We start from the raw sequence: 12,158 nt of genomic DNA, 5'->3' as shown, positions 1-12,158 counted from the left end.
ACAAAGTAAAGCAAAAGGAGGAGAAATTGTGATTATTTATTTTTACAAAATTCAAGCATTTGTGAATTTGCTTTTTCAATGTTTACATTACAAAATTTGAAGTGTATTTTTTAAAAAATGTTACAAAACGTTTCCAAAGAAGAAAACTGGAAAAAAAGAAACCCATAGAAATATTAATAACAATAATAAAAAACAACAGTCACAACCTTGAGTATCATGAAGATCAAGCATTATTTAGTTGAAACAAGTCTAGTTTTAAGAACATGGGTTATGAACTGACATATGAGGCATAAATTCTCCTATGCCAAGTAGATAAGCAACACAGTTATATACTAAAATGAGAATAACACTGAGAAACATGACAAAAAAGCTGAGTGATCATCAGTTGATCTTTTCTCCTTTTGGCTGATCACTTGATTTGACGGTTTCCCCTTGGTTCAACCTCTTCGAGAGAAAAGGAAGAAAAGAAACTTTGATTCTTCTTCAACTGAAGCTCATTCAAACGACAACTAATTTCATAAAACTGTACAGGTTTTAATGGCTAACATTCATGTTCACACTCAAAAACGTTTACACTTTTATCAAGTCATCAAAATACAAAATGAAAAATGAAAGCCTAGATGCATGTACTGATATATACAGCCTATGTACGATGGAGATCCTAGTAAATGTTAACACTCACATGCAGCAAACATTTGAACATGTACAGTGGGTTTATTTTGTCAGACAAGTTTGTAAATTTACCATGCTTTGCTCTTTTTTGTCTTTTCTGGCTTAAAAAATTGTAAATTTTTAAAGACATTTTTATCCATGTGCTTATGCTGTGTTGCAGGAATTGTAGTGAGTTTAAGCCAGATGACAGGTGTTAGGCTGCTGGATGCAGCAGCATGTCACTGGCTGCAGTCTTCATAAGAGTTTCTGATGACTAATTTAAAAAGAAGAGCTGCCAACCTCCTCTTGTTGGTCTCAGTCTGGCTGCCGTCAAAAACCCAGGGACTATCTTCGTCATTATCAGCACTATTTTTATCTGCCAATATTTTTATATTCAGACTAGTTTTCCTAATGTTTGTTGAGGCAAACAGCCAATGAGGAAGAGAACCACAGCAGAGCTGTGTAGCTCTTAGAGAGGTTATTATAATCCCTGCTGTTTCCTTTGCTGTGGCCTCTCTGGCTCAACAGGATGAGATACCAAATTTCTTTGTGTGGGCATGTATGCATCTGTGTGGATAAATGTATTAGCGGGAGGAAGTTCCTGGACTGCAGCAGTTGTGGGGCGATCTCACAGCTCGGTGTCTGCCGTCTTTGCAGTGGAGTGGCCGTTGGTGGGAGGAGAAGTCTCGATCTTAACCGCCTCCAGGGACTCTCCGTTAACGCTGGGTTTCTCCTGAGTTTCTGGAGGGGGGATCAGAGGGGCCTCAGACGCAAGGGTGTTCCCCTGATTCTCTTGATCCACTGGGAAGGCTTTCTCTGCCTGCAGCAACAGTACAATTTAACATTTTAAAAGATTAAAATATTGCCTTTTTTATCTCAAGTCCTCTTTTCTATTGCAATTACTGATTTTATATTTTTATCTTTAATCTCAAATGTACACAATGCACTGCCCCATTGTACATTTATCAACAAAAGGCAAATAATGTGTAAAAGCAACACGTTTGCCTTGTAAAGCATTTAGATAATTAAGTAGTAACTAATTAAGCTTTTTTAATTAATCAGTCCACTATTAATCCATAAACTATTTATGTGTGTATCAACAAATCAAGAAAGAATGACATGAGCAATGACTTTTGAAAAACAATTTAAAAAAGCTTAAAATGACATTTCTAGCCACTTGAACACAAGCATTTGAAAGTGACAAACGCTATGCCTGAGTGAAAAGCACTCAAGCACTTTTTTTGTAGGAGCTGATGTGTCATTAAGTTCAAAATCAGAATTTATTTATAATAAGAAACTCCAATACGTGACAGTTTAATCCTCAAAAATATATTTAAAAAATAGTCAAAAGCCTGACTCCTTTGTAACATGCAGTTGTGTTAGAAAGGGATAAACACACCATCAAATATTCTGATCTTTATTAAGAAATGTTCACATGTGGAAGTCTGATCTACAGTTTTCAATTCATAATTGAAAAAAAAAAAACATTTAATTGCACTTACTGAACAGAAAATAATCTTGTTGTATTTGTTAAACAACAAATAAGCAAAAACATGGTGGTTAACTGAAGAAATTAGGATATTCATAATAGCTGCTGTTGCCCTTTTTGACTGAAATGCCTTCAGTGAAACATTTTCTGTAACCATATTCCCACTAACAGACCCACTGACTCTAGACCAAAATGATCCAAAGCAATAGTAGAAAAATGAGGGTGAAAATTTGTCTGCATAAAATTACTTTCTTACGAAAGTCAATATTTTTGCCTGTGCACTATGATAGTTTGGTACATGAGCTTAAATGTTTAAGGAAAACATATTATTTTTTCATCATATTCAACAGATCAAACAACAAATGCATCAAATATGAAGCAGTTTTCATGTTCCGATTAGACACTAAGACAGATGAACCCAATAATCCAGAATGTTTCCAGCACTACCCATAAACACACAAACAAAATACAGCCTCTAGAACGATCTCTGTCATGTTATGTGAGAGTTACAGGGAAACAGCTGGGTAGATCATTGCAAAAGCACCAGGCTGTGGAGAGCAGGGTGTGGGGCTCTGGATGAAGACCACCGTCTTTCTCTGCAGCTCGTCTGATGGTTGGCCAGCTGCTTTCCCCAACTGGAGCACTGCCAGGCATTTTCTACAAGAAAACTTTGCTGCTGCTTTGATTTAAGATATTCTAGTGTTACTTCATTAGAGTTCTGACATACAGATCCAAAAATGGGATCTGTATTGGGAAGCTCAAAAAGAAACCAATCGTATGTGCAAAAGAATGATATACAACCATAAATCAGATGGGATCTGGCCATTGCCAGAGCTATTATTAAATTATAGGAAGAAGGCTCGTAAATAAAATGTTATGTAATTATTATTAGTCCAGGTGAGGTGAATACCAAGGCAAATTACTACAGACTCTAAACAGCTCCATTTTCCAAAGTTTTAAAAGTAATTAATAGGAAAACGCTAAATTATTGTCACATACTTAAGTAGGAATCTTTAACCTTTTCAATCCAACTGCACACTTCCAAAGATACACAATGTAAAATCAATATAATCTCATTTGTCTGAACTGCATCACTTTTATATCAAACAGTTTCTCTGTCCAGGTACATTTACCAGGTTCTGTTATAAGCAGTTGTTTCACAGGGAAAATAATTTGCACATCACATCACATCCTAATTTCCAGTTTGGTGATGACAGTAGGATGATTCATAAAACAGTTTTCTCTCAGTAAGGACCGCATTAATATTTCTGAAGCTGGAACTTTTTCAAGACAGAAATCTTCATTGTTTTGGTGCCACTTGCATTAACTAATATCTTTAGCTGTTGGCTAAAGAATGATCTGCATTTACCCAAATGGAGGAGACTAAGAGTAAACATTACAAAAGTAAACTTCATCCAAAAAGTCTGGACTAACCAGATAGTTACCAGTTAATTTAGAATAAAGCATTTTATGCATTTTTACCAGGGGCACAAATAAGTGAGGAGGGTACTGTGACAAACTTGAAACAGAATAAATAAAAAACATTCTTACCAGTTTTTCTCCCTTAGTGTCAGGCTTCCGTTGACACTTGAAGTATCCCACAATCATGCCGAGGGCAGCAAGAAGACCAGTGACCAGTACTCCAACAAATACAGACGTGTTTGATGATTTTGGGACGTCAACATTTTTCAAATTTAACTACAAGAAAGTTTTATTTAAAAATATTGGAGAGAAAAAAGAGAAGTAAAATGTGGTCAATAGAAGTAAAACAGATTTAGTTCTCAATTGGTATCCTAGAGCTTTGAAGTAAAATTTTATTTGCTGTTGGCATTATAGAGTCTACTAATAAATCACTGATTAAAATAATAAAACAGGAAAGCATTTTGAGAATGATTAAGCTATAATAAAATTGCATAGGGTTTTAAATTTTAAATCAGCTTAATGATGTTGTCATCGCATTCCATGCTCTCCCTCACCTTGTTTTTCAGAGCTTCAGTTTTGAGTGCTTCAACCAAAGAAGACAGTTTAGCTGCAGATCAAGAAAAGTTCAGATATGCATCCATAGTTAGTTGGTGTTGGGGCAAAATAAATAATAAAAACTTCAAATTGTTTTATCATATGTTATCATTAGTTACCATCACTGCTGGTCATCAATATATTGTTTTTCTCTTGGAAGATTTTCAGATCACATTTGTCAGAGCTGCACCACGGTGCTGGGGTTTCCTCAATGATGGCCTTTGTTTCGTTCTGTAAGGAAAAAGAAACATATCTGCTTCTTTAGTTTCTATTTTATTAACCACAGTTTCAAAGTAATAAAAGACCATTAAGACATTAAATAAAAATGAAGCTTAATTGAACACATACTTAAGAAAGTGGTCTCACAAATAACTCTCTTTCAAGCTAGAAGACAAATTCCTATTCAAAATCTTTCTAACCACCCCTTGTTTTACCCAGTCGTATCCCAGATATATGAAATCACCTCCTTGCGCAACTCTTAGTTCATTCTTCTACTGTGATAGGAGCCAGACAGCGCTCAGTGACCCCAAAAGAGCCTTATGAACAAACCCCAAATCCCCACTTAGGTGGGAGTGGGCCCACAGCTGGACTCTGTGGAAATTCTTGGCTGTTTAAGGATAGAAACAAACATGTGAGAAGTAAATAAAACCAGTCGGATATCTCCTGTGGTACAATATCATTTACATATTTTTAGGTATAACAGATTCCATTCACAAATATATTTATTTTTGTGGCACTAATTTGCGTTGCAATTATAAAACTGAACAATGAACATGGCTTAAAAGAGTTAATTTTCCTTTCACTGAGCAGGTCTTGTTAGAATGTAATTTAAACCACCTGGCATTTTGGGCTTTTAGTTTCCTTGCTTATAATAAGTTGCCTTCATGTTTGATGGTTTGTGTCTGATGCGGTTTCTACACTAGATTGACTTTTGTAGGTAGTTGTCATAGCAACAAACCTAGTCAGTTGAGCATAGTGCTCAGACGTGACCTTGCTGTGTCGTAGCTGCGAGCAAACAAACACTTTTTGTGTCTTGAGAAATCCACAGCTCTGAAAATACAAATTCAGTGTGCTTGTTGGTTAGGTTTTTGTTATGCTGTTTAAAATTTAGCCATGTATGTTTGTATATCTGAAAACCTGTTTGACGTTGGCTTAAACATGAAGAAATTAGGCTTAATTTTATAAAACGTCCAGATATGTCATACATTTCAAATATGGATTTACCCATATTTTGCATAGAGAATGTGTCTCCTGTACATCATTCAGTTGAATTGTTCTATACCAATCAGATATCAAACGATAACTGGATGAAATAATGGCTGGTTTAGAGGAAGCCATTTGAACCATCGTGCATTTAGCATGCTGAAGTGAGTGATTCTTCACCAGTACAGACGGAGTGTTTACACTGAGTAATTAAATGAAGTTTATTTATGAGAAATATCATCACTTTAATTAATTAAGTTAATTAATCTGTGGTCAATAAATAAAGAACTGCAAGAACACAAACTTTAAATAAGTTTCAATGTGACTTTTCTTCAGCAGTGGAGTCTTGCACAGTTAGTGTGGATATATGCCATGGTGGTTGACTGCATTACAGTTTGTAATAATGAAAAGAAATTATCTGCATTTCCTTTTTTTTTACGTGTTACACACTCCCTTTGTATCTAGTGTGAGTTTCCTGTCAGTAGTCCAGTTTTAAATACTACTAATTCGTTAAAATAAACTTGACCATTTAAGGCATATTTTTTCCATCAGTTTTAAAGTCAGGCATTTTGTAAAACCATGGAAATGCAACTTAGGTAGTACTGTGATAAGGTAGGGTATAAGATTAAAGTATTATATAATAAAATATATATATACTTATCACTGTTATCAGGTGTTAGAATTTGGACAAAATAAACTTTGATGAGGATTGACAGTTGCTTAGGTTTTTATGTATCTATTTTTTATTTTTTAAGGGGTTAGGGTTGAAGACTATTGTAAATGTGTATTAAAAGTTGAATGTCGACATTTATCTTAAGTAATCCCAGAACAAGTAAAGATCTCTGTGCATTAAATATCTGACACTCATGACAAGACAAGAACTAATGACAGCTAAGGAATGTCTGAGAAAAGTCTGGACCGCTTTTTACACACTCGAGCTGATGCATCTAATTCCTTTACATAAATTATTCGACTTCATCGTCACAGAAGGTCATGTAAAGGTTTTCTTCCAACAGAATAAAGCCAGTCAGAGTGACACTTCTCCTTTGGTGCATGCCAAAAATTGCAGCTGCTGGTAGCGTCATATTATCGACAGTTGTCAGGCATCTCGAGGAATTTAAAGAAGCTATAAACGAGACAAACACTTGTACTCACACAGCTCTTTGTTCCTACTTGAGCCTTAACAGCACTTTGTTCAGGGATTTCTTCCTTTCCGACACACACAACTGTAGGCTGCAAAGACAGAAAGAAAGATCAAATCACACTTCATGAGGTTCAATGTTTTTTGTTGCTCATGGAGCTCTGACAGGTTTTAAAACATGAACTCAATGAGATCCTTACCACCACATTCAGTGGTGCTTTCTCTGTGATGACCTTCAAACTGGGAGGATCATTGGAGTTCTCCGGGGCAGCTCTAGCTTGATCATTTTGTCTGCTTGTCAAGACAACTGTTGGAGCGACAGTAGAACCTACAGAATCTCCACTGGATCCATCAGCGGGAGCGGCGCCTTGGTCTGACGCAGCAGTGGACACAGGAGCAGCAGGTGTGGTACCACTTCCTGCGGACATAATACAGAAATAAGGCCTTGACACTTGCTGTGAAAAGTTTTAGCTCTTTGACCGTTAACAGCAGTAATTCACTCATGTCTTTCAAATGACTGAAAGTTACACAATTGCATTTTTATCCCAAATTTCTCACCAGCATTAAAAGTATTTGCGGATGGGGTTGGTGGGGCTGAAACGTCTTCACATATCACCTCACCTGTAGAGAAACAAAAAGAAAAACAAAACAAAAAAAACTTGAAGTACTCTCATGTGCATATAGCAAAGATACAGTATCAAGATAGTTTACAATTCCAAGCATTTTCCTTTCTTTTTGCTGAATATTTGATCCAAGCTAAAGATTCAAAGCAGCGTTTTCTGTGATATATTTGATTAAAGAAATATCAGTAAGTGTGACTGAGATTGCTAATGCAGTTTTGAGGAATATGAAACATGATCTCCTGCACCTTCTTATGTCATTGAACCTCATTCATCAAACATGTTATTTGTCAAGATAAAAAAGAAAAAAAAAAACTTAACATCTAAGAGACAATATTTGTAGACAGCAGATCGTGTACTAAAACAATGTAATTGTATGAACCTGTGAAGTACATGTGATTAAATGCCAGCTGGTTGTGCAGAACATTAAAGTCCTTGTCTCATCACTATGTAGGATCTTTTCAACACTTTGTGTGCTTCTAACTTTATAAAAGCATTTTGACTCTTTTAAACAGCTAGTACACAAGACTAGCCTAAGATCGCAGATAGTGAAAAAAGTATATCAATGGGAGCACACATTAGTGGTTTCAGACAGGATAGTCAGATTAATTCATTGCTGTGATACACGTATGAGCCACAACCACCAAAGCAACGTTTTGACTTGCTGGGTTGCTGAAACATGCTGGGGGAATCCCCTTGGCAACTGCAATTACGTTTTTGTTATTATGTGGGATAAGCCGACCACTTCCTGGGTATTAAGCAAAAATATTCATTTGCTGTGGTTTCTATATTTTTAAGAAACATTATGACATTTTTAATTTGGTTACTTGACATTTACCAACAAATGCTTATGCAAACAAACAGCAGTAGGATTTTCAGCTGGATAATAAGACTAAATGAAGTGACAGTAAATATACTGTATAACACAACAGTTACTCAGATGCAGCTTAAAACCTAGAACAACTGCCATTTAGTTTTTTTCCTCGCTGCCCAGTCCCTTCCTACTTTATCCTAATTCTGGATTGTTTATGCCAGCAAGTATTTCCTGTAGCATGTACATCTATAAAACGCATCTTTGTGTTTTGGTAAATAAATTAGGTGAATAACAACTTTTTAATCACACAAGACTCTGGCCATCTTCTCAAAACATTTAGATACCGCAAGAGTAAAAACATGAATTTGGACACTGGGCATCATGGACTAGTACTGTAGGGAAGATGGATCTCTGATGGCTTAGCTTTAGCGACTCTTGTATGCGACATTATTTTTGGTCCATGTAATTCTGCACAAGATTCCACTGGACATGCAGGTTTGATTTGGTGCTGTGCAAAAAATGATATCTGTCAGATGAAAGCTGGAAAATTCAGAAGTTCTAATTTGTGGCTGTTGTAACTAATTTTGGGAAAGTAGGATATTAAAATATGAAGATAATACACATTTGCAGAGGTCTTTTGTTTGAGAAATTGTTCTATATTTTTCCTTTTACTGTCAATCTTGTGTTTCAATAACCTTTTCAACCTGAGAGTCTGTTCTACAGGTGACAAAACCTAAAATAATTGGGACCATGGTGCCTAAATGACCATTTTTACAGCTTTTTGCTTTATCTGAATCCAACAGTTCATGTGCTGGGATTGACTCGTGAACACATGGTTTCATCGGCCGCTTTTGGATTTTACACAGAGGCTATTTACTGCTCCTAAATCCATGCCAAGTTTTAAATGAATGAGGCCAATTATGTTTCTTTTAGTATCAAATTTGTCAAGATTTTCATTGTCTTGTTTTTCTCCTTTTTTTAAAGGCAACTTGTAATGTCTGTCTTGTTCTGTTTTATTTTCTGCAGGTTCCCTGTGCTCTACATGTGCTTGTATTGATGGCTTTTTATTTTGGCTCGTTAACTCCTAAACTTTGTGTTCTCTTGTATTTCCTTCTCTGTTTCTCTAGTTTTTCTCTTTTGTTGTTGTTGTTGTTGTTGTTGGTACACACTGCAAAGTGTGTCCAAGAAAACATTTTACCAAGACCTATAAGCTTAGAATGTGGGTGCAAACTAAAATCTTACTTTGCTCTGAAGGTCATTTTTTTCTTAACCAAAAACACACAGGGACCAATTACTTCTACTATGTGCTAGCAGCATTCAGAAGCAGCGTGATGGAGCGTTCCAGCTTGTTTTGACTTGGGGTCACAAACTATCAAAAGGGAATGCAGCATGAAATGACACATGACTTGTGTGACACTGGGGCTATTGTGAAAAGTATGAAGCATGCAGAGAGTACAAGGTCAACGCAGAATGTTTTAGATTTACATTTTTGGATTTACATTGCAAATGTAATGACGTGATGTATTACCAATATTTATATGATCAATTAAGGTGGAGTGAATAGGAGAAATAAACAGTGAAGGAATTACAGTTGCAAATTCAATCATTTTATTCACTGATGAATTTAAATTATGATTTTCTATTGGGAGTTTTAAACTTGAAGTTGCTAAATTCTCTCAACATGCCTTTTATTGTTTCACGTGCTTAGTTTTTAAATTCTTGCCTTGTTGCTTTGATTGTTAAGAAAACATCAGTTCATTTGTTGCTTTCTGCTTATCTGAGATCAGGTCACGGGGCCAACAAGTCCGGGAGGGAAACCCAAACATCCCATCCCCAAAAAGATTTTTCAGATTATTCTTGGGGATCTTAAAGTGTTCCAAGAAGAGAATAGCTTAGAGATGCAACTATCAAGACTTTTCTGGACTATTGGAGTTTTTGCCTTTTAAAATTTTCAGCAATTTTATTTTTTCTATTCCAAGGATTGTAACACATTCCTCAGATCGCATGCTTCACTGATGGGGACCAAGCAAGTGATCTTGGTTCTGCATTAAAACATGGATGTCGATGAACATGTAAGTGAATCCTGGTGCTTTTTGCAAACAAGAGAGAAATTTATTAATAACTTAGTATTGGGATCTTTTTCTTGCATTCAATGATCCACATCTCCTGACCATAGTTGAACCATAAATTGAGACAGTAACTTTTTTGATAAGCTTTTGTTTTAACACAAAAAACTGTACAATTGCTCACATAAATGCAGACGAAGCCTCTATCTGGGCTTTCAATCTCCTGCTTTATTCTGTCATTTATGAACAAGACACCAAGATCCTTGAAGCAGAGACTGTTCGATGGGAGCAGACTGCACAAACTCCAATAGGAGATCCAGTTACAGCACTTTGATATTCTAAAATATGTACTTCCAAATGATTTGCTCTATGTAATGTTTGAATATAAATGCAGGAACAAAGCATTCTTAATTTTGGAAATCTACCAGTTTCACTGGAAATGTGAAAAGAATTACAAAAATCCTTTGACAATTCCTATTTTCCCACTTCCTTTCTTAGTTATTTCCAATTGCAGCTTGTCCTGTAGAGTGAAACCTCCTGTTAAGTTAATCAGTAAAAGCAAGATGTCTAGACCAAACATGTCCTAGGGTGGATCCTTCTTTTGAAGTTAACTTATAATACATTTAAGCATTGTTTAGGCGTTTAAGTTAAGCACTAAAAACAAGAGTGCTTTTAGAGCCTTTCAAGAGTTCATGTGAGGTAAACGAACTTGGCTTGGGTTAAATCATCTGATGATTATAGTTAAATACAAACAGTCTAGAACTCTGTAAATCTATTAAACAGATGATGTTATTAAACTACTTTGGCTAAATGGTTTCCACTTAAAAACGTGCAGATTTTCTACAGCCACCCAAACAGAGGCGAAACTGTCTGAATACAAGATAATATAATGACAGCCTTGAAGAAGAAAGAAAGGCAGTGAATGAGTATTAGGGATCAGGCTTCCCTTTTAAGCTTAATTCCCATAAAGACAGTAAGTGTGTAACATCTAACCAAAACTTTCCTCCAGTTTTTAGCAATGTGATTTGTGGACTGCTGACAATATAAGGTCACAAAGTTTTTTAAAAATGTTTGAGGTGTTTACAATCCCTTAAACACGGGGGACCTGAATTCACTCTATTTATTTAACATCAGATCAAAAACAAGATCATGTTCCAACATCATTTTCACAATCCCTTTCCAACAGTATGGACTATATATAGTCAATGCAAAGAACTAAGAATGAACTCCACAGGTGTAAAAGTCTGAAGTAGGAGATATGTAAAAGTTATTGCCTCGTTTGTCTTTGTGCTTGTATGATGCCTCTCTAGGCATTTAGGATTAACCCCACCTGCCCAATGAGAGTCCAACTAGCAGAGGAAACGCTCTCCTGAATACGCCGGACCATGAGGCCATTATATCAAACTGTGATGCGATGCCTAGTAGAAATGAAGCATGTTAGTCATGCTTTTGAAAAATCTGGAATTTATACAGCAACCAGGGGGAGGAAAAAACATTATTGAGAGAAAGCCAGATGTAAGGCACACAGCAAGCGCTGTTTTGGTCAGATCATGCCAAAATGTTTTGGTGTAATTGCAAAACATTGCATGAAAAAAAATCCACTATACCCCATGAAACATGATGGTGGCAATATCACAATAAGAGCATGCATTTCATTTGCACAACTCACAAATTGTGGGTGCTAATTACTTTCCCCCTGCTGGTCTTACTGCTTTTTTCAAAAGTGCAACAATATGGAACTATCTTATTTATGTTCTATGCTGAATTGACTTTATTATCCTATTTTATCTTCTCTTTCACTTTTTATAATCTTCAGAAGGTCTAACTTCTGTTGAATCATACATATATATATATATATTAGAGGTGTGCCGATCGATCGGTCACCGATCACAATCGGGCCGATTTTCGTGAAAAAGTGCATGATCGGTGATCGGCGATCATTGGCTCTTGTTGCCGATACCGATCATCTCATTTCGCAGCCTGCTTGTGCAGCTGGTCTCCTCTTTCCTTCACTCTGCGCAAACGCGCAGCAGCAAATCCTAAGCGATGTGTAACTATAACGCACTGAGTGAATGGGGAGGTTTGCGTGTTGTGGCGGAAAATTGAAGCACATCAAAATGCATCAACACAACGAAGCTAATACGACATAAAAACAATG

At 36.1% G+C, this 12,158-nt stretch overlaps 1 protein-coding gene across 1 annotated transcript in view; it reads right to left on the bottom strand.

The window, feature by feature from the left end:
• Positions 1-130: 130 nt before the first annotated feature.
• The window catches only part of cd34 (CD34 molecule), a 22,264-nt gene continuing 10,236 nt past the window's right edge, over positions 131-12,158 (bottom strand). The window contains exons 2-8 of the mRNA XM_007553639.2: positions 7,059-7,121; positions 6,701-6,918; positions 6,515-6,592; positions 4,276-4,387; positions 4,117-4,169; positions 3,692-3,838; positions 131-1,471 (exon numbers count right to left, since the gene is read on the bottom strand). Of these exons, the coding sequence (XP_007553701.1) occupies positions 1,280-1,471; positions 3,692-3,838; positions 4,117-4,169; positions 4,276-4,387; positions 6,515-6,592; positions 6,701-6,918; positions 7,059-7,121 (863 nt within the window). The 3' untranslated portion in view covers positions 131-1,279. The remainder of the gene's footprint in view (positions 1,472-3,691; positions 3,839-4,116; positions 4,170-4,275; positions 4,388-6,514; positions 6,593-6,700; positions 6,919-7,058; positions 7,122-12,158) is intronic.

Source organism: Poecilia formosa, unplaced genomic scaffold, assembly GCF_000485575.1.
Source record: "Poecilia formosa unplaced genomic scaffold, Poecilia_formosa-5.1.2 Scaffold57, whole genome shotgun sequence".
Classification (NCBI taxonomy): domain Eukaryota; kingdom Metazoa; phylum Chordata; class Actinopteri; order Cyprinodontiformes; family Poeciliidae; genus Poecilia; species Poecilia formosa.
Note: the sequence above shows the minus strand (reverse complement) of the source record. Positions and strands in the feature narration are given on the sequence as shown.